Source organism: Carcharodon carcharias, chromosome 4 (assembly GCF_017639515.1).
Source record: "Carcharodon carcharias isolate sCarCar2 chromosome 4, sCarCar2.pri, whole genome shotgun sequence".
Lineage (NCBI taxonomy): Eukaryota > Metazoa > Chordata > Chondrichthyes > Lamniformes > Lamnidae > Carcharodon > Carcharodon carcharias.
The window spans coordinates 56,508,300-56,532,783 of NC_054470.1; the positions used below are offsets into that span (position 1 = coordinate 56,508,300).

General features: G+C 38.7%; 1 protein-coding gene across 8 annotated transcripts in view; it reads left to right on the forward strand.

Moving 5' to 3' along the window:
• The window catches only part of elavl2 (ELAV like neuron-specific RNA binding protein 2), a 77,360-nt gene extending 55,211 nt beyond the window's left edge, over positions 1-22,149 (forward strand). For 3 of the 8 annotated variants that reach the window (XM_041186165.1, XM_041186166.1, XM_041186170.1), the window contains exons 5-7: positions 7,098-7,323; positions 21,063-21,101; positions 21,822-22,149. In XM_041186165.1, the coding sequence (XP_041042099.1) occupies positions 7,098-7,323; positions 21,063-21,101; positions 21,822-22,149 (593 nt within the window). Of the gene's footprint in view, positions 1-2,398; positions 2,408-7,097; positions 7,324-21,062; positions 21,102-21,803 lie in introns of all 8 variants that reach the window. The other 5 variants (XM_041186163.1, XM_041186164.1, XM_041186171.1 and 2 more) reach the window with 4 other exon arrangements.
• Positions 22,150-24,484: the final 2,335 nt, after the last annotated feature.

Consider the following 24,484-nt stretch of genomic DNA (forward strand, 5'->3'; position numbering starts at 1 on the left):
CATTAGTGAACTAGATGGGTTTTTGCGACAATCCGATATCTATCACTAGCTTTATACTCCAGATTTATTAACTGAATTCAAATTCCAACAGCTGCTGTGATGGGATTTGAGTCCATTAGCCTGGGTCTCTGGATTACTATTCTAGTGATATTACCACAATGCCACAGTCTCCCTAATGATAATGTCACTGGACATTGAGAGATATACAATTCTTAAGGGGCTGAATAGGATAAATATTGGTGGGATATTTGCCCCGACTGAGTCGTCTAGAACTTGGGGGGAGTTTAAAAAAAAAGCCCAGGCAATTTGGGACTGCAGTGAGGAGAAATATCTTCAAAGAATGGTGAATCTTTGGAATTTTCTAGCCTAGAGAGCTGTGGATATTCAGTTGATGTACATATTCAAGATGGAGATCAATACATTCTTGGATACTAAGGGAATTGAGAATTATAGGGTTTGTGCAGGAAGGTGGAATTGAGATAAATCAGCTATGACTTTATGAATGGAGGAGCAGACTCAGAAGGCCAAATGGCTACTTTTGTTCTTATTTTCATGTTCTTGTATTCAGACTTGATTTCCAATCCTCCATGGCCTTGCCCTTAGCTATCTCTGTGACCTCTTCCAGTCCTACAACTCTCCACGACTTCTGCACTCTTCCATTTCTAGCCTAGAGCATCCCAATTTTAAAATCATGCCACCATTAATTGATAAAAGCAAAATACTGCGGATGCTGGAAATCTGCACAAAACCTATATCCTTCGATTTCCCTTAGTTTCCAAAAATGTATTGACTTCTGTCTTGAATGTGCACATCAACTGAATGTCCACTAGGCTAGAAAATTCCAAATATTCGCCATCCTTTGGTTGACCTGGTTTTGATTGCTAAGTCCACAAGATCTGGAATTCTCCTCTCTTTTAAAGACACTTCTTAAAACCTCTCCTTTGATCAAGCTTTTGGTCATCTGCTCTAATATTGCCGTATGTGGCTCAGTATCCAGTTTTGTTTGATAACACTCCTATGAGGTGTCTTGGGACATTTTAAGGTGCTATGTAAATACATGTTGTTAAACCATAGTGATTAGAGTTTGTTTTTCCGCATGAAAAACATCTGCATACATTACAGACGATCACCAAGAAGCTGCCCACTTTTATAGGCCGTATAATCGCGTTTGAGTATTAAATGTGCAGCTTTATAAATCAGGACGTTACTAAACACCCACCCCAGGACTGAAGCTGTCAAGTCATCAGAGGCGCCACACCACAGCCAAGCTCCTGACTTTATTTTTTTAACTTTTGGGCACTCATACTCGAGCAGTGTGGTCCCTGGGCACGGATACGAAGGCTCCCACGGGGAATAAGGTGGTAGCCAGCCCCCTGGCCTCCATTTCGCACCCGGATAAGGAGCAGCTGAGCCTAAATCTGGATAACGCCATGGTGGTTTTATTTGATAAGTTAACCTCCTTGACAGTTGTGGGTATACACTGGCCCTGTTAAACTTGTAATTTTTTTGAACACCTCCCACTGTTCATCTGTAATTTTCCTGATGACAGTTTTGATCAGTTGCTGTTGTCTGCCTCTGTCACCCTGATTAGTTAGCCTTGTAAAATGTAAAATCTTAACTGTGAAGCCTGAACAAGGTAAACATCAAATTTGGCTACAGTATGATTACTGGAAATCTGCTCTTTACTGTTAGTTTGTTTACCAAATCTGGCTCCTTATACATTACTAAATCTAGTATAGCTTGCCACCTTAGTTCTAGAATGCATTCAATAAAGCTTCCTGGAGAAATAGTTAAGAATTTTTTGATTCTAGCAACTCTGCCCTCGATTGCTGGTATTGGGTTTGTTGGGATAAGTTGGCTGAGGAGGTGGACCAGCATAAATATTAGAATGATTGATTGGATAACTCTTGAAATGCAGAGCTGTGGATTGTTACAGGGCTAGACATTTCAGATTCCAGGGACTGGATAACGAAATTCCCCTCAGGTTGTCCAGATTAGAAGTTGCAGTTGAGGGAAGAAGTGAGGTAATACTAAGATGTGGGGTGAAGCTGCAAAGACTCAAAACCAGAGAAATTGGGAAGATGGTGCTCGGGCATTGACATTTTCTAGAATATTGCTGAGTGCGATGGTTGAGATGTTTTCCTTCTGAAGAATCTATCACGGAACTTGGGAGGAAACGAGGGTTTTGAGAGGCATAAAGTAGTAAGTTGCTTAAAATAAAGGCATCAGTGAACGGTGGTGGGGGTGGAGCCTCAAATGGTTTATGTGGGAATTTTGCTGTTTTGTTGGAATGTAAAGCCAGACACTGGTTTTGAAGTGCTTTGTTCAAGTCTTGGCTATTGTGCTTTGGGCAGGACCCCTAGTGCAAAGTTCAAACATTCCACAAGTTTTGCAGAAGGGGCCAATGGTGGGTAGATCTAACTAGGTACTAAACATGGCACCTGCATTAGGGAATAAAATGGGAGAATGTTAGGGGGATAGTAGGACACGAAAACCAGCAAGTTTTGAAGATCAGCTGCCGACTAGGTGTATGTTGAGTTTTTTGGCTTTCCAGGCGTTCCTCTGTCTGCACAAACTATTGTGATGAATGGAATGCTGCACCTTTTTAAATGATCTTTGTCATCACCTTGTGTATATAATGATTTAAACTGTATGTTGTTTTGACTGTTAGCAGTCTTAAACCTTGCATTCGTTGTATAAATTGTTTTTTGCCCAGGAACAACTTGCACAATTGTCTTAATCCACAAAAACAAATATGTGCAGTTAAGCTGGCATGGCTGAATTTATTGTCCATTGCTAATTTTGAGAAAGCTGCAGCACTGCTCCAAACTGCTGGTGATCTTTGTACCCCTGCAACTGTTGGGTAGAGAATTCTAGGGCTTTGACCAAGTAACTATGAAGGAGCAGCCTGTAAGGCATTGTGTAAGTTGAGAGCTGGTGACACATGATTCTTGATAATTTGGGAAGAGGCAAAGTGGGGTTAGAAAGTACTGTCAAGTAAGCTTGGATGAGTTGCTGCGTTGATCTTGTGGAGAGTACGGAGACAGACACTTTTCAGGTGAACATCAAGTCCAGTAGTATCAGTGGTGATCAAGCAGGCGCTGATCACCATTTGCATTGATCAGCTTGTGACACAAATTGCAGTCCATCATAACCTGATTGTCCATCTATTCCTTAACATATATCTGTGGAGGTCTTTGCAATATACAGTTGATACCACCCCACTTTGCACCTATGAAGGCTACAATCTGGATGCGGTTTGATCCATTCCATTTGAGAAGCCAGTTGTAGCAACTATAGGCAGGCTAATTAATAAAACTCACTGCACTTTCTGATGTGTATATCACCATTCTGAACTAGAACTAGTGTTCATTTATTTGACCAATTTTTTGAACTTGTAAATGAAGGGTTAAAGCCCTGTGGTAGAGGCAGTAAAGTAAATTTTTGGGTTTATACCAAGATTTGACTAAGTCTGTAGATTGCAGGGGAAGGGAAAGCAAGTTGTGATTTTTTTAAAATTAAAATCAGACTCAAATTCTTTCTCCAATGTGTTCACTATCATACAGAAATTCCCTAAACAAGTTAAGTGCAGTAATTTAAGTGTATGGTAGAGAAGGTATAGCCATGACTAGTGAATCAAGTGAAATTGCCATGCCAGAGGGTATATTAGTTGATTATAATTGTTTCACCTGGCTTACCTTGCATTCCTGCAACACCATAGGGTAAGGTTGCCAACGCCAGCTTGTATTTATATAGCACATTGAATGCAGTAAATGTCATAAAGAAGCTTCAGAGGACTGTAACCAGACAAAAAAGATAATACTGAGATGAGATATTTGGACAGGTAACAAAGCTTTCTCAAAGATGAAGAATTTCTCTTAAAAGAGAGGCTTAGGAAGGGAATTCCAGATTTTGGGCCCAAGACCGCTAGAGGTGAGTGCACATTCAAGGACTTTGGAGATGGCGTGGGAGTGTGAGAACAGGGGTCAAGGATGGCATTTTTTTGGGGAGGACAGCGACAGTAGGGGAGAGGAAATAAATGAAGTTCAAGGCAAAGGCATGGGGAGGCAGCTTGGCTTGGTGGAGAAGGGGACATGAAAGAGGTGGCTAAACTGACCATGTCATAATCATCCTTGAAATATTATGGTAATGGTCACAATGTAGTCCTTTTTGCTGAAAAGTATTTTGTAGGGATTCTTGGTCTGTTTATGACCAGTCTTTGTCCATTCCACCCCATTTCCCACCCCCCCCCCCCTCCCCGTCCACATCCACACTCAGGCCATGGTTCTAGTGTTTGGGTACAGTAATCACCCTGTTCTCAGTGTCTACATGGTTACTATATGGAGTAATTTACCCACTTCAATGTATTCTCGATCTCCTGCCTTGCTGCTGACCTTAACATTGGGCCAGTTACCCATCTCTTGATTTTTGTTTGCTCTGGACAATTGATGTTTACATGATTTGAACAAATGGGAAACAGGCTAATATTTGTGCAGCTTCCATGTATAAACTATTTCCCTTCTACTTTAGAGTTCCTTGAATTTAAACTGAATAGTTTTGTGTGCTCCTGCCTCTTGAACAGAAATATTGGCTCAGAACCTAGAGTGCTCTAATAGGAGTAGGTGATTTGCTCATCACAATGACTATGAAATTATACCTTTGGAGCACTAGTGGCTTTCCCATTATGAGGGCACACTCATTAGTTGAAATGATCCCCTTAAATGGGAACATTTGGTTAAATAAACTTCAAGGCTCTCTGCATGGTAAACTGAGCATCTGTATGAAGTTAGCAGCTTAGACCTGGTTTGAATGTAGCTTCCCCATGTTGACTGATACCTGAATGTGGCAAAATTTAATTTAAGCTAGCTACTTATTAGCAGCCTCTGCAGTTGTTGGTATTTTTGTGGATACATGTTTTGGAATGTCGATTTTAACATTTTTGCAGTAGTTTTCATACAGCTGATCTGTCTAGTCGAGGTCATTGCCCAAAGTTGCACCGTATATTTTAAAATATAAAAAGGTAATCTGTAGTACCCCTTGTATCACTAATTGCTTTACTGCATTAAAGGTGGTATATAAACGCAAGTTCTGTTTCTTAACCACTGGTATTTTCCTCACCTTTAATCGTTACGTTGTAATTTAATTTTCAGGGATAGTCTAATATTCATCATCCATTTGACTGGTATTCCTAGACTTGCAGAATACCTGGTGAACATTGTTTGTTTGTTTATTTTTCATTTGAGATTAATGTTGCACATTCTAGAACCATTGCAATGTCTGTCTAGGATAAAGAGGAAACCTTTCAAGATGCAGTCTCTAGATACTAGCACTTCATTGGTCACACATGCAGCACAACCTTTGAGCACTTTTCTGTATGTGCACACCCTTATCAGTACTTTTTATGCTGGACTTCAGTTGCATGGTTTTAGGTGATGAGTGTATGCTTGAATACATTCTAGGTGATTTTGATCTCTTGGGCATTGTACATCATGCTTCCTTGCCTTTGCTACTGCCAATGAGGGATCTGTCAAAGCAGGAAATTGAATAGAAAGAGATCTAAAGATGTGAGCCTGCTGTTTTTCAGATTGAATCATACTATTAAAATGCATGAGGTTTACTATTTAAAATACATGAGGTTTGCAATTAGTGGCAAAGATGACCAGTGTAAAACTCAATTTAAGTACCAGTGTACAAGAACAAAATATTAGGTTTAGAGCTTTAGTTGACACTTGTAATTTAGTAATGTATGTCTGTTGTGCTTATATATGTGCTAATGATACTGTTTTATATAAAGGCAGAGATCTTTAATTGCAACTTGTACAACTATTTGCACTGCATTTCTAATGTATTTTTGAGTCTCTGGAGTTGCTTCAGTTATGTAGGGCATTCTACATGTCTTGGCAGGTAAAGAAGTTGAACCCTGGCAAAACTTAACTCCATCTTTAAATTGTAAATCTCACCAGCCTTCCTTGTAGTCAATCTGCCCTTTTAGTGGTGTATCGTGGATTTTATTGTCCTTTTAATACGAGGAACTAGGTTGAAACTGTTTTACAGTGGACCTTTTCCAATCATCTGATTGGGACCTGGTTTAAAGCCAGCTCAAAAGGACAGTACAGATTTGGCACAGTTTATCATGTGCATCAGAATCTGTATGCGTTACTGAAGTCTTATTTTGTCTAGAACTTCAGGAAATGTTCAGTCTAGATTACTGTGGTACTGAAGTGCTGAAAATAGAGGTTGGATGAGTTGAATGCTGAATTAATGTAATTTTTTTGTGCAACATGATCACCTTAACAGTTGTGAATTTTATCCATTTGGTTGTGAAATCAAGGTGATATTCCACTTTTGTTTTCAGATTCTGATAAAATGAATTTGAAAGTTGAGATTTGACTAGGACCTGGCACGATATCAGGGTTTCAAAATAAAAGTATGTTTTGGTTGATGTAAGCCGCCTTGTGTATAAGTGTGGGGGGGGGGGAGGAGAGAAAGAGAATAAAGAACCTTCCCTTTTTCCTGCAATAATATTTTGTGTGGGTAGAGAAAATCTTAATTTTCTTACTTGTATCAGATATGAAACTCATGTTCCAAACGTGCATTTGGTAGGCTAAAATGTCTGTTGATCATGTTGCCACAAAATATTTAACTGTGCTGCTAAGTTGACCACCTTTATCTGTTTGAGACATTACATTGTTATAAGTTTTTGCTTAAAAAAAAAAAGCAGTCTGTTCTGATAGCAGCTAGAAAACTTGGCTGTTCGATTTGGAGCTATTGCAGAAATCAGTGTTTGGGGTCTGATGAAGTAAATTAACTCTTGATTTGTAAAGTTAGGAATCTCTAAATTCCAGCTGCACTTTACTGCTTTTTTTTATCTCCTCCTCTTTCCTCTTTCCCCCCCCCCCCCCCCCCCCCCCCTCCCCCCCCCCCAATTTCCTAATATCTTTTCTAATTATTTTTGCTTTCGGTGCAATTTCAGCAGAAGACCTGGACAATTAACCAATTGCATCTGCCAATTCTAATTGTTCAGATCATTGAACTATAATTGAGGAAAAGAGTGGTGAATTAAACATGGATTATTAATTGGGCCTGCATCTTTATAGGGGTGTCCAGGGGTGTTGGTTTCATTCGGTTTGACAAGAGAGTGGAAGCTGAGGAAGCAATCAAAGGTTTGAATGGGCAGAAGCCTCCAGGTGCAACAGAACCAATCACTGTTAAGTTTGCCAACAATCCAAGTCAGAAAACCAACCAGGCAATCCTATCTCAGCTGTATCAGTCCCCAAATAGACGATACCCAGGGCCTCTTCATCATCAGGCACAAAGGCTAAGGTATGTAAATGCTGCCATTAGGCACTGTTGCAATTTAAAAACTGTTTAACACCAATTAAGAGCAGATGCTTCATGGAGTTTACCAAGAGTTTTACTTTATCAATAAAGTAAAACTGGCTGCAGAAATCAGTTTTCAACACGTGACTGTGACCTTAAAGTCAGTATATTAATATGAACCTAAGATGTACCAAATGTTGAAAGTGAAATATGGACAAAGGTGTGGTCTTGATGCCCAGCTGATGGTGAAGCATATAGTTTGACGATGGCTTACTGCCATTTTGTTATAAAATTGGGCCATACTTGACTACTCCCAGTAATTTGTTTGTTCTAATGCTATTGCCTCTGACTTCAGTGTTTTTATTTTTTACTATCAGTTCTGAGTAGAAGAAATATTCTCAACTCTGACTAATCATTTTTTTGTTTAGTCTCTATGTATAAGTGTCATCCAGGAAAAGACACTGGAGAAGTATACATTTTGATGCTGTCGACAGTACGCGTGCCCTTTACCTGCCCAGTGTCCCTCCAACAGCTGCTGTCTGTAATTTTTGGCAGGAAATGTTCATTACTCAATTGATCCTCTTATGTTACTAATAGTATTCATTTTTGTTAAATATTGATTGCTGTTGGGCCACCTTTCAACTTCAGTCTGCTTTCTGAAAGTGTACAGTATTTTGATTACGACATTCCAAAGTTGATTAGTGGGTGTATATGTTGCTTTGGTTGCTCTGGTTAATTCTATTTCAGTTAGTCCTTTAAACCAGCTCCAAGATCTGGAAGTAATAGATCCTTAGTGGCAACCAGTAATCATAGGTTTTAGTTCCTATTGTTGCAGCTGAGTAAATCTATATTGGCTGAGATGTTTGATTGCTCAAACTAAATAACTAATGGCAAAGTGTTGGTCTTAGTTGCCAGTCTAGGCTTTAGTTTATGCTCCTGCTGGGGATGATCTAGTGTCACTGTACTTAGTTGTGATGCTGCTTATTAATTATACTGATGCTATTGAATGACTTCATGCTTGTTTCTGGCTCTGTCTAACCCTTTACACCTGACTGCTGCTAACAGTGTTACACTTGTAAGCAGAGGATCAAATCTAAGAACACCCTCCTTAGCCTGAATTCTGTTGCCTTTGGCCATTAAATTTAGTGCTTGGCAGTAAAGGTTGATATTCCTAAGTTATGGTCACAATACTTGCCAATAGTCTGGTTTGACCTTTTTGTTCTTCTGCCCAACCAAAATATATCATTCATCCAAGATTAATTGATTATAATGTAACTGAGCCTGAATTTTCAGACTTGGCTTCATTTCTTCACCCTTTAGTTACTATGTGAGATGTTGTTTTAAAAATAATTGTCATGTTAAAGCTTTGTTTCTTGGTTTAACCTGATTCATTTGGATATGAATATTGAATAGATAAGGAACTTGCTTTTTAAATTGTGTTAAGAATTTATCTTGTGCATGGCTGATTTTCTGCGTATTCCTCTTCTGACCTGATGCCTTTAAAGCCTTGCTTTTGTATTTACTATCTACAATGAACTTGAAAAATAACTGGTGTGCTTGGGAAAATGAGTCTAAATGTAACAACTGGTGGAAGATTGTGATCTGTGATTTTGGTATTTGTCAAAATTTTGGAGCAACGTGTTTATTTTTAAATCGGTTTGTGCACTGATGTGTATGGCTGAATTTTATAAAAGGACAAATTATTAGTGATTGTGACCCAGCACTCCCATGCAAGTACATAGCAAGAAATCGGAGGTTTCATATTTTTCATTATGATGCATTTCCTGCTGGCACTACACTTTGTGGTTCAGCTATAATAGTTTGTAGTTCTATGTTTGCATTTTAAGGCTAGTTTGACTCCACTAGATTCTGGAGGAATCTGTCTGGAATTGCAAACCAGAGGATGGAAGTCTGAGCGCAGACTGGCAGATGGCAGTTGAGCCATCGCAGTCTCGAAATATGTATTTGTGTACTTGTGTTTATCTCCTCCCTTTGGTACTCATACCATCGCTTTTGGTCCTGTTATGCTGAGGAAGTCACTAAATCAACTTTCTTGTGAATCATTTTAATATTTGTTCTATTGGCTGACCATAATCATGTTGGCTATGGTTAATACCAGTTGCTTGTCTTTTATATAAATATATATTTTTTAAAAAGAAGCAAATCTGCATATTCCTTCCTGTAAGGGAACTTATTTCTAGATTTACAGTCTAACTGTTGAAGCTTGATGTAAATGTATTATAAGGCTTGACGAACTAGCTTCAAAATCATCTTGAGCTGGATTTCTCTAATTAGAGACACCCACATACAGGCAGTTCCAGAATGAATGCATCTTGCTTAACTTAAGAGTGAATGTATTGAGTCTCAGTATCAACTTGAAGCACTGGCTCTCTGACTCTGATCAGCACTGAACCAACCAATGCCAATGTCGACACAAAGTGACATTAACATAGTATGCCCTCATCCTTTTTGATTTCCTGAAGTTCTTCAACTGGGAATAAAAAGTTAGTGACCTTAATATATCTTGTTGCAATGGCCCATAGATGCCAGTCAACATTTATTGGGAATACTAATAACTTCAGATGCACTGTATCTAACTGAGGTGAAGGTCAAATGCTCATGGCCTCTTGTACAAGAGGACTTTGCTGACTTGGAAAGAAATTGGTGTTGGGGTGAGGAGGAGAGAAACAAATTATACACCTTTGCAGCTTCCTCAGGATAAACCCCCAGGTTTCAACATTTCTCCTCTAAACTTACCATGTATTTGCTTTGTGAGTTGAATTGAATACTCTTGAATTCTTTTTTTTGCCAGGTGAATGTTCAAGCGCAGTCTTCCGATTTAAATTGCTTCTGTTGTTGGATGCCAGAATAGGACAAATAGTGGTAGATAGCCTTCAGATTTTCTTCTTATCACATTTTTCTAACTGCTTTGTGTATTAGCTAGCAACCCGAATGGAGATTGGGTAAAATAAAACTAATCCAAATTATACACCTACCTAACACTTTATCAGCATAAGGAATGAACTTCCTGTTGCTTACTAATGTGACAGCCAATGTCCTCCCAAATTGTAGATCTCCATTTGTAGATTTCATTGTGGGAAATATATAATTAAGCAAACAAGATCCTACCACAACAGATTTGAAAGATGACAGTTTAATTGCTGGCAAATATTTTGCCATGTCACCATTGTTGATAGCTGGCATGCAGATGCAGCAGGAAGTTAAAAGATCATGTTAGACTCTAATCCCTTGCAAAAAGCCTACAAGTCTTGCTGCAACTTTATATAAGGCTTTGTTAGACCACGTCTCTGGGTAATTTAACCAGAACCATACACATTACTAAAGAAAGGTATACTTTGGTTGAGGTCCTCCTATGAGATGAGATGAGTGAGTAGAGTGGGGCTATATTCTCTGGAGTTTAGAAGAATGAGAACTGATAATCTTTGAAACCTAAAATTCTTTGGAGGGCTTAACAGGGTGGGTGTTGAGATGCTGCTTCCCCAAGTTGGCGAGTTTAAAACTTGGGACGTAGTCTTAGGATAAGGGGTTGGCCATTTTGAGATCCAAAATTTCTTCACTCAGGGTTATGAATCTTTTGGAATTGTCTACCCCAGAGAGTTGTGGATGCTCAGTTCTTGAGTATATTCAAGACAGACTGATAGATTTTTGGACAGAAAGGGAATCAAGGGTTTGGATAGAGGATACTAGGCTGATGAGAGTAATATGGGTGATGTGGTGTACATAGACTTGCAAAAGTGTTTGATAAAGTGGCACATATAGACTTGTCAGCAAAGTCAAAGTACATGCTACAGAAGAGACAGCACCAAAATGGATATGAAATCAGCTGATTAACAGGAAACAATAGTGGAGAATGGTGTTTAGTGGGATTCACTAAGAGGAATTAGGACCAAGGACCACAGCATTTCTTGGTCATGTTAATGATCTAGACTTGGGCATACAGGGCACAATTTCAAAATTTGTGGAGGACACAAAACTTGGGTGTAATGTGAACTGAGGAGAATGGTGCTAAATTTCAAGTGGACATAGGCTAATGAAATGAGCAGACCTTTGACAGATGAAATTTGATACAGTGAATTGAAACTTTGGGAAGAATGAGGTGAGACAATATAAGCTTAAAGGGGATGCAAGAGTAAAGGGACCTGGTGATGATGTGTGCTCAAATCACAAAGGTGGCAGGACAGGTTGAGCAAGTGGTTGCTAAGAGTTGGGATCCTGCAGAGACTTGGAATACAGAGGTATAGAAGTTATATAGCAGCTAATGTAAAAGGAAATCCCAAAGTACTCAAAGCACATCTGTAGTAAAAGGGTGGTAAAAGGAGGAGTAGGGCCTATTAGGGACCGAAAAGGGGATTTACACAGAGGCAAGAAGCATGGCTTGAGGTGTTGAATACTTTGCATCTGTCTTTACCTGTGAGGCAGATGCTCCCCAGACCATGGTGACAGGAGGAAACTCAGTCACTAAAAGGGTTTAAAATTGACAAGGAGGTGGTATTGGATAAGCTGTTGGCACTTACAGTTGATCAGACACTGGGACAGGATAAGAGGCATCCAAGAATATTGAAGGAACAGAGTGGAAATTGCAGGGGCACTGGCAATTATCTTTCAATGTTCCCTGGATTCAGGGGAGGTGCTGGAGGACTGGAGAATTGTGAACATTATGTCCTTGTTCAACAAAGGTTGTAAAAAATCTGCCCTGCAATTACAGACCAGTCAGTTTAACTTCAATGGGGAATCTTCTAGAAACATTTATACAGGAGAGAATTAATAGACACATGGAAAAATATGGATTGATTCGGAAGAGTCAGCATGGATTTGTTAAAGAAAAGTCGTGTCCAACTAGCTGGAGTTTTTGAAGAGGTAAGAGATGGTTGATGAGAGAGAGGCCATTGATGTGGTGTACATGGACTTCCAAAAGTAGTTTGATACAGTGCTACACAACAAATTTGAGGCAAGTTATAGGTCATGGAATAAAAGGGACAGTAACAACTTGCATACAAAATTGGCTGAGATAGGAAACAAATGGTTAATGTGTATTTTTTTTGGGCTGAAGGAAGGTTTGAAATGGAGATCCTGGTGTGCCGGGGACAATTTCAAAGTTTGCGGATGACACAAAAATTGAGAGAATTGTAAACTGAGGAGAACTTCAAAAGGACGTTGACACATTGGTGGAGTGGACAGATAGGTAGCAAATTAAGTGTGAGGTGATCACTTTGGTACAAAGAACATTGAGAGAGAGAGAGTATAAAATAAAGGATACTATTCTAAAGTGTGTGCAGGAGCAGAGAGACCTGGGTGTATATGTACATAAGTCATTAAAGGTGGCAGGATGGGTAGAGCTCTTACTAAAGCATACAGTATTTTAGGCTTCATTAATAGGTGCATAAAGAATTCAAGAGCAGGAAGGTTATGATGAACTTGTTTAACCTCAGCTGGAGCATTGGTACAGTTCGGGGTGCCACACAGTAGGAAGGATGTAAACACATTGGAGAGAGTGCAGAAGAGGTTTACGAGAATGGTTCCAGGGATGAGACACTTCAGTTGTTAGGAAAATTGGAGAAGTTGGAACTGTTCTCCTTGGAGAGGAGAAGGCTAAGAGGAGACTTGGTAGAAGTTTTCAAAATCATGTGTATGGACAGAGTAGATGGGGAGAAACTTCTTACTCGTAAATGGGTCGAGAACCAGAGGGCACAATTTTAAAGTATTTTGCAAAAGAAGCAAATGCAAGATGAGAAAAATCTTTTGAGTAGTTGGGGTTTGGAATGTACTGCCTAGAAGTATGGTGGAGGCAGGTTCAATTGAGGCATTCAAGAGGGCATTGGATGATCTAAATAGAAACAACGCGCAGGGTTACAGTGAAAAGGCAAGATATTAGCACTAAGTTAAAATGCTCAGCAGGTGCAGACATGATGGGCCGAATGCCCTCCTACATGTAACAATTCTGTGATTCTATGACAAACCTGTACAAAAGATTGTGGTTCAGCTTCAGCTGGCATACTGTCCAGTTTTGGGCACAACACTTGGAAAGGATGTGAAGGCGTTAGAGAAGGTGCGGAAAAGATTTATGATAATGGTTCTAGGGGTGAGGGACTGGAATTCTGATAGATTGGAGAAGCTGAGGTTCATTTGAAGCTTGAGTTTTATTAGAAACGTTCAGAGGTATGGATAAGAGCAGCTAGGGAGAAACTGGTCCCATTGATGTAACAATAGAGAACCAGAGGACACCAATTTAAAGTGATTGGCAGAGTAATCGGAAACAGTCTAGAAACTAGGAGCTGGAGTAGGCCATTCAGCCCTTCAAGCCTGCTCTGCCATTCATTATGATCATGGCTGATCATCCAACTCAATAGCCTGCTCCTGCTTTCTCCCCATATCCTTTGATCCCTTTTGCCTCGAGCTATATCTAACTCCTTGAAAACATACAATGCTTTGGCCTCAACTACTTTCTGTGGTAATGAATTCCACAGGCTCATCACTCTCTGGGTGAAGAAATTTCTCCTCATCTCATTTGCAAAACTTTATGAAGTGAGTCGTTAGGATCTGGAATGTTATGGAGATAAATTCAATGCTGGCTTTCAAAAGGTAATTGGATAGATACTTGGGAAGAGTAAAGATTTGCAGGGCTACAGGGAAAAAGTGAGGTAGGACTAGCTGGGTTGCTCTTGCAGAAAGCTGGTATGGATATAATGAGCCATACTGCCTCTTGTGCTGTAACTATTCTGTGGACGGAATTTTATAGTTCTGTATGGCAGGGTTGGGGCCAGAATGTGGCAATCTGTTCAGAAGTCCATTTCCTTCGGTGGGACTGGAAAATCCAGCTGATGGGAGGGGCTGTTAATTTCCACCCCATGATTCTAGATATCTTTTTTAAAAAAAAAACTAAAGCAAACCTATAACCGCTCCCCCCCCCCCCCCCCCCATGCTGTGTGTATGGGGATACATAATCTATCTTTCAAACCACTGATCTTTGTTGAAGAAAGAGTTCTCTAATGCTTTCAACATGTGGTGATTTTCTAATTGTTCTTTACTCAGCACTAGGAAAGCAGGTTTTCTCCATGTTGTGATCAGGCACTCTTTGTTAACTCTCTGGTTTCAGAAGCAAGTACTCTCTGGTTTCAGAAGCAAGTACAGAAATCTTTCCTCTGAAAATGATTATCCTCCTGTCACTGTGTTCAGTTTAAAAGTTACATTTCCGTTTGGAGGAATTGGTGCAGAAGAGGCTGCACTTAAGTCTTCAGCTGTGCTCCAGTGGAAGCAGCATACCCATTGGAGCAGATCTGTCATGATGGATTCAATTTTTTTTATTCATTCATGGCACTTGTGTTGCTGGCAAGGCAGCATGCGTTGTCCATCCTCATTTTTGCCTGAAGGTGGTGGTGAACCAAATAGAATTTGAACTTTTCAGGGATATGGCATGTTGTACAGTTTGCCTATGTGGAACCGCTGAAGAAAAGGTTCATCAGTTGGCATTGGACCACTATTTTCCTTGGAAAATTATAATGCAGCAGACCATTTGGCCCATTGTTCCTGTGCTAGCTCTTCAATGCTATGCAATTAGTCTCACTTCCCTGCTATTACCCCATAGTCTTGTAATTCTTTCCCCCTTCAAATGTTTATCTAATTCCCTTTTTGAAAGTTACTATTTAATCTGCTTTCACCACCCTTTTCAGGCAGTGCATCCCAGATCCCAACTTCCTGCTAAAACAATTTTTACCTTGTTGCTTTTGCCAAATTACCTTAAATCTGTGTCCTCTGGTTACTGACCCTTTTTTTGCCAGCAGAAATAGTTTCTTATTTACTCTTACCAAAACCTTTTGGACACTTTTGAAAACTCATAACCTGCTCTGCTCTTAAGGAGACCAATCTCAGTTTCTCTAGTCTCACCATAGTGGAGATTCCTCACTTGTTGCCATTCAAGTAAATCTTACCCCAGCTAAGGCTAAGATGTCCTTTCTAAAATGTGGTGCCCAGAATTCAATATAACACTCAGCTGAGGTCTAGCCAGCATTATATATAAAAATGGGTTTGGCATAACTCCCTGCATCTATAAAACGCCTCTATCCATGAAGTTAAGGATCCCAATGCTTTAGCAGCTTTCACAAGTTCTGCCACCTTTCAAAGATTTATGTACATACACACCCAGATTACTGTTCCTGAACCTTCTTAAAAATTATACCGTTTTAGATTACTTTGCCTCCTTATTCTTCCTATCAAAATGTCTCACTTCACACTTGTTAATTTTCACCTGCCATGTGTTCTGATCATTTTCATCAGTCTGTTACCAATCAGCTCGTGGTTTACTGCTTTTGCATTTCATGTTACCTCCACAATTTGATATGTGCTGTAGTCCAGGTCTTTTAATATATTAAACAGCAGAGGTCCCAATACTGACACCTTGGGGGATACTACTGTAAACTTGGTCTGGGAAAACAGTCCTTCACTGCTACTCTCTGCCTTCTGCTCCTTGGGCCAATTTCATAACCATGTTATCCCTTTTAATCTCAGACTTTAATTTTGCTCACCAATACTTTTATCAAATGCCTTTTTTTGAAAGTCCACAAATGTCAAACACACGACTCATCAGCCCCCTCCGTTTCTTCCAAGAGCTAAAATCTAGTTGAACATAGTTTGCCTTGACAAATTTGTGCTGACTTTCATCCTATTAGACCATGTCCTTCCAAGTACAAATAGATTTTGTCCCGATTGCCTGTTCCCCAACACTATTAGGCTAACTAGCCTGTAAATGCCAGGTTTATCCCCCTCCTTTTATTTGAATGGTGGTATAACATTTCCAATCCTTCAGGCCTAGACACAATATATTGCAGGAGGATTGCACCGTTGTGGCTAGAGCCTCAACAGTATCCACTCTTAATCCCTTCTGATAACATTCCGGCCTTTTTTCTGTACCACTGAGGAATGGCCAATCTTTTAAACAGCTCTTAATTTTTATCCAATCCAAGATCACCACCGCTACAGTACCTTCTTTTACTGCCACTTTGGTAGCATCCTCTTCTGTAATACCCCTCTAGTACCTCAACCAGGCCCTCTTTGCCTCTCCAAGATTTTTTTAGTCCCTATTGTTCCCATCTATTTGGGCTACCGCTTCATCTATAAAATTATTTTGGATCCCTTTTTGCTAGCAGCTAATATATTTGCATATAGTTTTGCCCTCATTCCTTTTTTAGATCTCTACACTTCTGTATTCAACTTTGTTCACTAATATTATGAACCTTATTTGTCATAGCCATCCTCTTTTCCCTATTTCATTTTAATTTCTACCACTAGTCATCCAGGGACCCCTCACTTCAGATGCCCTTCCTTTTCCTCCTGATGGCAATGTCTACTCTGTACCTGAACCATCCTCTATTGTTCAATTACTGTTTTGCTTATTGATTTGTGATTCCAATCCACCTGGGTTCTTTTCAATTCACTGAAATTAGCCGTCCTCCAGTTGTGCTTTTACTCCTGATTTGTTCTTGCCCTTTCCATAACTATTGTAGACCTGGTGTTATGATTACTGTTCCCAATGCTTCCCCACTGAAGTATGCTCCACTGACCCCCTCCCTCCCCCTTCATTCTCCAGAGCTGGTATGTCAGGCTGGAAACACTGATCATGAAGTTTCTCATATGCATTTTAGAATATCTCCCCTCTTTGCACTTATGCTGCTGTATTTTTGGATAATTGAAGTCCCCACCCAAGATCGCTATTCTATAATAGCGTCTTTCTACAATCTGCTTGCAATGTTGTTCTCCTCTCTCCAATAGTGTAATACCTTCTGTAGTAATTCTAAGCATATAGTTTTGTTTTTGATCCTTCGGCTATACAATTCTTTGTCAATGCTATCAAAGTTTTGCCACCCCTCTTTTCCTTGCTACAAGATATTTAAGGAATAAGTTTTCTAATCCTCTTATCTTTGAGCCAGGTCTGTGATTGCCACTATATCATATTGCCATACAATGATTTGTGTCTGCAGCTCACCAGCTTTATTTACTTAAACGGACATCCAAACCCAACTTGACCAGTTTGCATTGGCCCGATTGATTTTTCCTATTTCAAGATATGTCTCTCCCGGTACACCTTGTTTTTCTCCTCCTCTTCATCCTGGTGCAGATTCTCTTAGCAAATTATCCTCTTGCAGCACTAATTATCATCCTTGTGAGGATATTGGTCCCAGATCTGTTGAGAAACCTGTCTATCTTGAATCGGTCCTAATGCCCCAGGAATCTTAAGTGCTTTCTTCTGTGCCATTAGTGTTCCAGTTACTGAACAATGCAACTTTAAATGTTTTGAGATTTTACCTGTTCTGGCTAAATTAATTTGTGGTTTTAAGATTGTAATGCCAAAATTTTGCAGATGTGTTATATCTCAGAAGCGGAAACATCAGACATATGCTAGTATAACTAATTTCTTTTTTAGGGAATCTATGCACTCTATCCTTGTTGCAAAACCCAAGTTGTGGGAATATAACTTTAGTTGGGAATTGAAGTTTTAAATATAAGATAATGGAAGCACTTGATTTCTGAGGCTGGTAAACGGACCTAAAGTAATCACAATTCAAAGTGTGGCCTGTGTTTATTTAAGTTCAGAGTTGGAAGTGGGAAAAATTCAACAGTGGGTGGCCCCTTAGAGTCTGAGTGGCGATGAGATGTCTACAGTTGCCTTCATAAGGGGTTTAAATTATTCACGTGGCTTCCTAGAACAAGGCTTGGGAATGGGAGATAATGAATGAACCTCTACCTTGGATATCCCACGTGTGCCATGTTGCCATGGGGATAGATTCCAGGGAGGAATTTTTGGGGGTTTTGGATTTATCTGGGTGTTTTCTCAAATTGCAGTTTTGAGCCTGAGAGCAGTTTTGAGAAGCAACAGGCTATCAAAAACCCAAGTGTATTTTGATTTTGTTTGGAGTTACTGAGCAAGAGTTGTGAAGCCCATGCTTGACCTGGGGCGTCCACAGTCATGAGTGCTTAAGGAGAATTGAGGGGTTGCTTAGCCAGATGCTACTGGAAGGACCCCAAGAAACCTCATACCTCAGAATAGCCATAACACTGAAGAGAGTCGGTGAATTGCTGGAAGCTGTGGCATACCTTGGTTTGGCCCAAGAAGTAGCGAAGGAACCCTGGATGCTGTGAAGTATAGAGGAACTCGTAAGTGGAAACAAAAATAACAGGGAATGTCCTGTTGGGATTGCTTTAATGTGTTTATAAAATGTAGGTTAAATTAGCAGTGCTTGCTTTGTTTAACTCTTGGACAGTAAAAGTTTTTTGTTTAAAAAGTGAAATTTTGTGGAGTAATTCTTCAGTTAATAACTGCAAGTTCTAATTTCTTTTCCATGGCCTCCCTTGATAACTAAATCCAATTTAGGATTTGTGATGCAAATTATTGTCATGAATCAGTAGATTTTGGAAACGATAGCAAAGACTGGATGCTGAAAAATTGAATAAAACAAAAAGTGCCAGAAATAGTCAAGTTGGTGGGGGGAGCGATGCATTTAATGTTTCTGCTTGGCTGATGACCTTACATCAGAACTAATTTGGAGCTCATTGTGCTGATGTAATGGAAAACCGCATTTAAAATGGGTTTCCCTGGCTCTAATGAATAGAGCAACCTTAGCAGTTTCCAAATATTTTCAACCTCAAGTTTACACACATAGCAAGCATTTATAATTTTAGGTTTCCTGCAAGCCTCCAAAACCAGCAAGAGATGCTCCAAGTGAGAGGATTGAAGGCTTTGCTCTAAGCTATCCTGATGACTTGTATCATTTAAGGAGGTTGTACTGTAATGCCACAAAGTCAGCATGGGTTGCCTTACTGTGTCCTAGGGCAAGCTGAAAACTTTGATCAACCTGTGATTCTCAAAGTCTCCTGTTGCCAGTTTTTACCACCCTAAATGTGACTGATCATTGATCCTAACTGAAAAATCCAGTGAAGAATAAGTTTTCCATTAAATGGTACATAAAATAGTTAGATTGCCACTGGTTGTGAAGTCTGTCCTTTTCTAGAGATGAAATTGCGAAGTAAAATAAATTTTGAGCAAATGATTTTTTGGATATGGTGCATACTGAGACTTACTAGAATATGGAAAAATGCATTTAGGGCTCATATAAAGGAACTATTCAAATAATGGAGTTCCTTAGAAATATTTAAGATCTTTCAGAAAGCAGCTTGGTTGAGCATGTGTAGCTGGGTTTCATTCCCGAATGGAGAAATTCTAATGTTGGTCTTTACCAGTTAAGATGAAGTTTTCTCCCACTGGACTGCAAATTCCTTTGGTTTTAATATGCTAATCTAGGGAGAAAAGGGATCTCTCTACAACATAGCATGCAAATCATGGAGCTGAAGGCAGATCTGCATATATAGTTGCCTGATGCAAGTTCATGCAAAATCACTGCTTAAACCTGCACAATCAGCAGAAGCTTTTAACAAAGTATGGGTTCAGTATGGACCATTTGATGTAAAAGTATTTTGCCCAAACAAGTATTCATAATTTAGTAGTAGTCATTAGTTTTGCAGGAATTGCAGATTCTACCTTTACTGGAAATTTTTTTTGGGAAAAAAAAACATCATTCCCTCTACTGATCAGAAAATTTGGTTCTAAAGCTCTCTCATTTCAGACGATGGGATCCAACATCTGGAGGACCATATGGTGCTTCAACAGTCTCCAGATGTGGCATGGTTATCTAGATCATATTGTGTTGAGATTCAATCTTGCACTGCAACATCAGCAATTTATCGACTGGTGCTTTGCTTGAATGCATATTTTTCTTAATCTATTCATGCAATAGATCAGGGATTTCTAGTTTGTATCCACTGACAATAATATTGAATTATCTGTAATCAGTAATTTAGTTAAACACTGTCCAAATTCAAGATAAATACGTGAAACCTTAAAACCTTTTCACCAGCTAACTCCCATTTGCTGATCCAGATTAGCATGCTCCAAACTAATCTACATTACTGCAATCTAGGTTTTTAAACTTTGATCTGATTAGGAACTGCATATGTTGGGGGTAGCCCCCTGTGTCAGCTTGACACATTAAATCTCACCATTGGTAAACTGAATGTGATACCGTCTTAAATCTCAACTATTTGAACAGACTATCACCACCATTAGTATTGCAAGCTGGCATGTGCAAGTCTTGATGTTTAGTTAAAAGTCTTTGCACTAGTGGTAAATCCTATTTGTGTATGGAGGCGGAACAAATATATATGGTCTAATCTACAATAAATGTAGCTCTTATTCTTTCAAAAAGAAATTAAGCTTCCTATGTACAAAACTTCAGCTTGGAGCTATAACTTGATTTACACACCTTGTCGCTCGTTCTCTGCAAGCTAAACCTGATCAAAGAACTAACTTGGGAGGCTTTTTATATAACTGAATAAGAGATCACTGAGCATACAAGGGAGCTAATTTCTTAATGTATCACGGTTTCTCCTTTTCTTTCCCTCTTCCTCTTTCCCACTCTATTTCTTTGAGCACAATGATGAGTCTTATTTGAAGATGAGTGCTGAGATGTTTGTGAAGGCAGGAACTTGTGGGATCCTCAGTTTTTAATATCTATTCGATAATACATAGCACTAAAATACTTTGAATACCAGATTTATTTGTAAACATTTGAAGCTGAGATGCTTGTTTCAAAATAATTGCATTTGCATTCATTGGAATGGGGGGAGGAGTGGCTGTGTTTTATGCACAACTGAATTGTAAAATGTGTTTCTTGCAGGTTGGACAATCTTCTAAATATGGCTTATGGCGTCAAGAGGTAATTGTCTCTATTTTCCAGCAATGCTTTTTTAATTGAGGCTATTTTTTCCTCTTGATTTACTTCTATATTTAGAAATTGCAGTCCTTAAGTCTTGAGGGGATGAATCAATTTTGGTTGAACATGTTAAATTACTCGAAGCTAAAAGCAGAATACTTTTTTGAAACACTAATTCCATTCTTGGATTGAAAACAGACATCGATTTAGATCTATGACTCACCTTTTCTCAATTCCATTGGGTGAAATCAGTGATGATTGTATTTAACTGAACAGACGTTTTTCATAATCTGTGCAAATTTTCCAGCACTTGAGTTCAACCTAAATTTTACTCTTTCTGACCCCAAAATTCCCACCTCTATTTAAATATTTAATTGGACTCCAGTTGTTTGGTTAAGTTTTAAGTACTGAAGCGTTTTCTAAAACATTGAGAAATATGTTTGCTTGATGAGCGATTTTGTTTAACACACTTATGTACCTTAAAATTTATAAAGCTGGACTTTGTGTAACTGTGTCTGCCCTAATGGCAGTAAATGAGTCACTCTGACTGTTTGTCTGCATAGCTGGGTCTGAAGATGTTCACACACAATAATTCAATGTTTTTGGTAAAAATGTGGAGCTCTTGTTTGTCCCAGTGTAAAGTAGTTATATTAAAATTGTCTTTTTAATGTCAACTTTACTGTCATGTATCAGGATCCATTGTAGCTTCTTAATTTTTGGCAGGTTTTCGCCAATGACTATTGATGGAATGACCAGTTTGGCAGGCATCAATATCCCTGGGCATGCTGGAACAGGCTGGTGTATCTTTGTTTACAATTTAGCACCTGATGCAGATGAAAGTATTCTTTGGCAAATGTTTGGACCATTTGGTGCAGTGACCAATGTGAAAGTCATCCGTGACTTTAACACAAATAAGTGTAAAGGCTTTGGATTTGTGACTATGACCAACTATGATGAAGCAGCCATGGCAATAGCCAGTTTAAATGGATACCGTCTAGGGGACAGAGTACTGCAGGTCTCCTTCAAAACCAACAAAACGCACAAAGCCTAATATGTAACATAACTGTTATATAGCTATTCAAAAAGACATGTTAAAGCAAAACTTTATATACTAGTGCAAAGACTTTGTAAGTCAGTGTTAAGACAGAAGTATGACTATTTAGCATCCTAAGAATATGAGAGGGTTTTATATTGCTGGTAACTTTGCATTAAATCTTCTTTCATAGCTTTTATGTTTTGAAAATAGACAAGAGGTGCAGGGTTTTTTTACCTGTCACAAAACATTCTAGTACCTCCTTTTGAAGGAGGTGGACCTTTTAAAAAGAAACTGTTTCAGCTGAAGGAAGAAAGACTCCTAGATTTTTACACAACTGCCTTGAAACAGAGTACATAAAGTGAATTTGTGAGGCTTTATTTCTTTTTTTTAGAAGAAAATATATTTTGGTCAAGTATTTGATTTGCCTTTAAATTCATTGCATTTAAGTGATCAGTTTCAAAGAAATGTTGGTTTACGTTTGTTTTCTTTATTTACATGTTAAGTAAAGTTTTATTTTGATAAGATTTTGGATTGGGAAAGGGTGGGCTGCAATTATACCTTATTGTAAGGTTCTTGGAAAAACTTTCTTTTCGTAACACAGTACCTTGCCAAAGAGAGAGAGCCTCTTTGCTGAAGTGGGTTTAAAAAAAAAGCATCTATTTTTATAAAAGAAATTTGGAGAAACTTTTTACAGGACCTGGAACAAATATTTTGACTTGGTTACTTTGAGAATCTCTTCATACGACATCTAGTGAGCTTTTGAAAAATTAAAACCAGGAAATTTCCAGTGGCTGGCATTTATTGGAAAGACTTGTGATGTAGAGATTACCTTGAAGACCTTTGTATTACCAAGATGTAGAACCAATGGGCACTGTGGGTTTCATTTGTATAATCAGTGGATCATCCTGGTTATTTGTGGCAAAATGGCTCACGTTTAATTGTGATTTCAAGAATTAAAAAGAGGCTTAACATTGAGACAGTGCATGCAAATATATCAATTATTGAAAATTGGGGGAAATATGTTCTTCCTGAAAGTATTCCCTTCTGTTAAAGCTCAAGGTGTTTAGTGATGTACACTCTCCTGCTGTATTGTCTGTGCTGGAATTCGGTGGAAAATGATTGGATTTGCTTTGCAATACAGATTTCAAAGCAGTCGGAATAAATTTAGAAAATGCAAAAATATAATAGACTGCACCTGAGCATTGTGTAATGTAAATAAGTCCTTGTGTTATGGACCTTTCTGCTTTTTGTTTTTGACTACATGCCAAGTGCTGTTAAAAGAACCTGAATGCTTTGTATGTTTTTTGTTTCTTGTAGACTGCATTAACATTACTTGAAGTTTACTTGTTTTGTTGTCCTAATGACCAGAATTGCAGTGCATCAGATTTGTTTGTTGTTGGTCTGTAGATAGTCTTGTTGCAGCTCTTTAAAACTATAGTGACACTGCTTTTGTTATATATGCATTTGTGGTACAATGGGTAAAGCCACAGTTTGAACAAATATGCTTACATTTTCATACTAAAAAGGAAGATATCCTGTTGAAACGTTGAAGTAAATTTGCAATTAATGCTTAAATCACTATGGGGAGATATAGCAGTTCTTTATCATAACAGGAATAAATTTGAAAAACTCTATTTTCAGAGAAGCATCTAGCTTAACTTATTCTTCTAAGAACAAATTGGTTGTGGAATTGCAGTCCTCGACCAGGTGCACTGATAACTGTAGTTAATGTCCTGCTTTGTGTAAACTGAAATGCTCATGTGCTCTTCCCCTTAGAACAAGCAATGTGCTATGCATAACAGTTGTACATTTATCTTTGCTATTGCTTTTGAATACTGTAGTTATAAATTCTCAGCCTAGTTGAAGTACATATACTGTGAAGCACGTGAAAGTGTGCACCCATGTTTTCATGCTAACCCACTCTGCTGTCATCTAGAACTAATCTTCAGGCCTTGCACAGAAAGGGTTGCAAAATAACCCGTGTGCAGCTTTAAAAACAGACTACTTTCAGTTAGATGTTAAGGCCAATAGTTTACATGAATGTTCTAGCCTATAGCCTATTTGTAGTCTAGTTAAATGCAGCAAAATTAGTGGGAAAGCATGTGAATTGGTCTTCACTTTACGATGTTTATCATAGCACTTAATAAAATGTAAGTCTGTATTTATTTGAAGTTGTAAAGTATGACTAAATTTACATTGGTTGAATAGAATGTATGTTCTTTTTTGAGTATTTAAGAGGCTGTACATGTTTCTTTCCTTATATTGTGTTTGGATCATTTGTACTTTTTCATGTTCAGTACATCAATAAACAAAAGTTGAAGGGAATTAAAACTTGTTTTAAGGTTCAGTA